Source organism: Fulmarus glacialis, unplaced genomic scaffold (assembly GCF_000690835.1).
Source record: "Fulmarus glacialis isolate BGI_N327 unplaced genomic scaffold, ASM69083v1 scaffold22567, whole genome shotgun sequence".
In the NCBI taxonomy this organism is placed as follows: domain Eukaryota; kingdom Metazoa; phylum Chordata; class Aves; order Procellariiformes; family Procellariidae; genus Fulmarus; species Fulmarus glacialis.
In genome coordinates this window covers 9299-9706 of record NW_009222903.1, presented here as the reverse complement: position 1 = coordinate 9706, position 408 = coordinate 9299, and the positions used below count along the sequence as shown (strand labels likewise).

General features: G+C 65.0%; 1 protein-coding gene across 1 annotated transcript in view; it reads left to right on the top strand.

The window, feature by feature from the left end:
* LOC104079554 (hemojuvelin-like) overlaps positions 1–408 on the top strand; it is a 3188-nt gene that overhangs the window by 2323 nt on the left and 457 nt on the right. The window contains 2 exon segments of the mRNA XM_009581629.1: positions 63–188; positions 191–408. Coding sequence (XP_009579924.1) covers positions 63–188; positions 191–408 — 344 coding nt within the window.

Sequence of the window (408 nt, the reverse complement as noted above, 5' to 3'; positions counted from 1 at the left end):
CCCGCCCGCCGCTCTCACACCCAGCAAGTCAGATCAAACCTCCTCTGATCTGCTCTCTGCAGCTCACCATCATCTTCAAGAACATGAAGGAATGCATCGACCAGAAGGTCTACCAGGCTGAGATAGACAACCTCCCGGCAGCCTTCGAGGACGGCTCGGTGAACGGTTTTTTTTGGACGGCGGGGTGATGGGGGGCGAGAGGCCGGGCGGGATCAGCTTGGCTATCCGGGAGCGCAGCCCTGGGCGACACGTGGAGATCCGTGCGGAGTACATCGGCACCACCATCGCCGTCCGTCAGGCCGGCCGCCAGCTCTCCTTCTCCATCCGGGCAGCCGAGGAGGTGGCACACGCCTTCACGGAGGAGCAAGACCTGCAGCTCCGCGTGGGGGGCTGCCCCCGCAGCCCGCG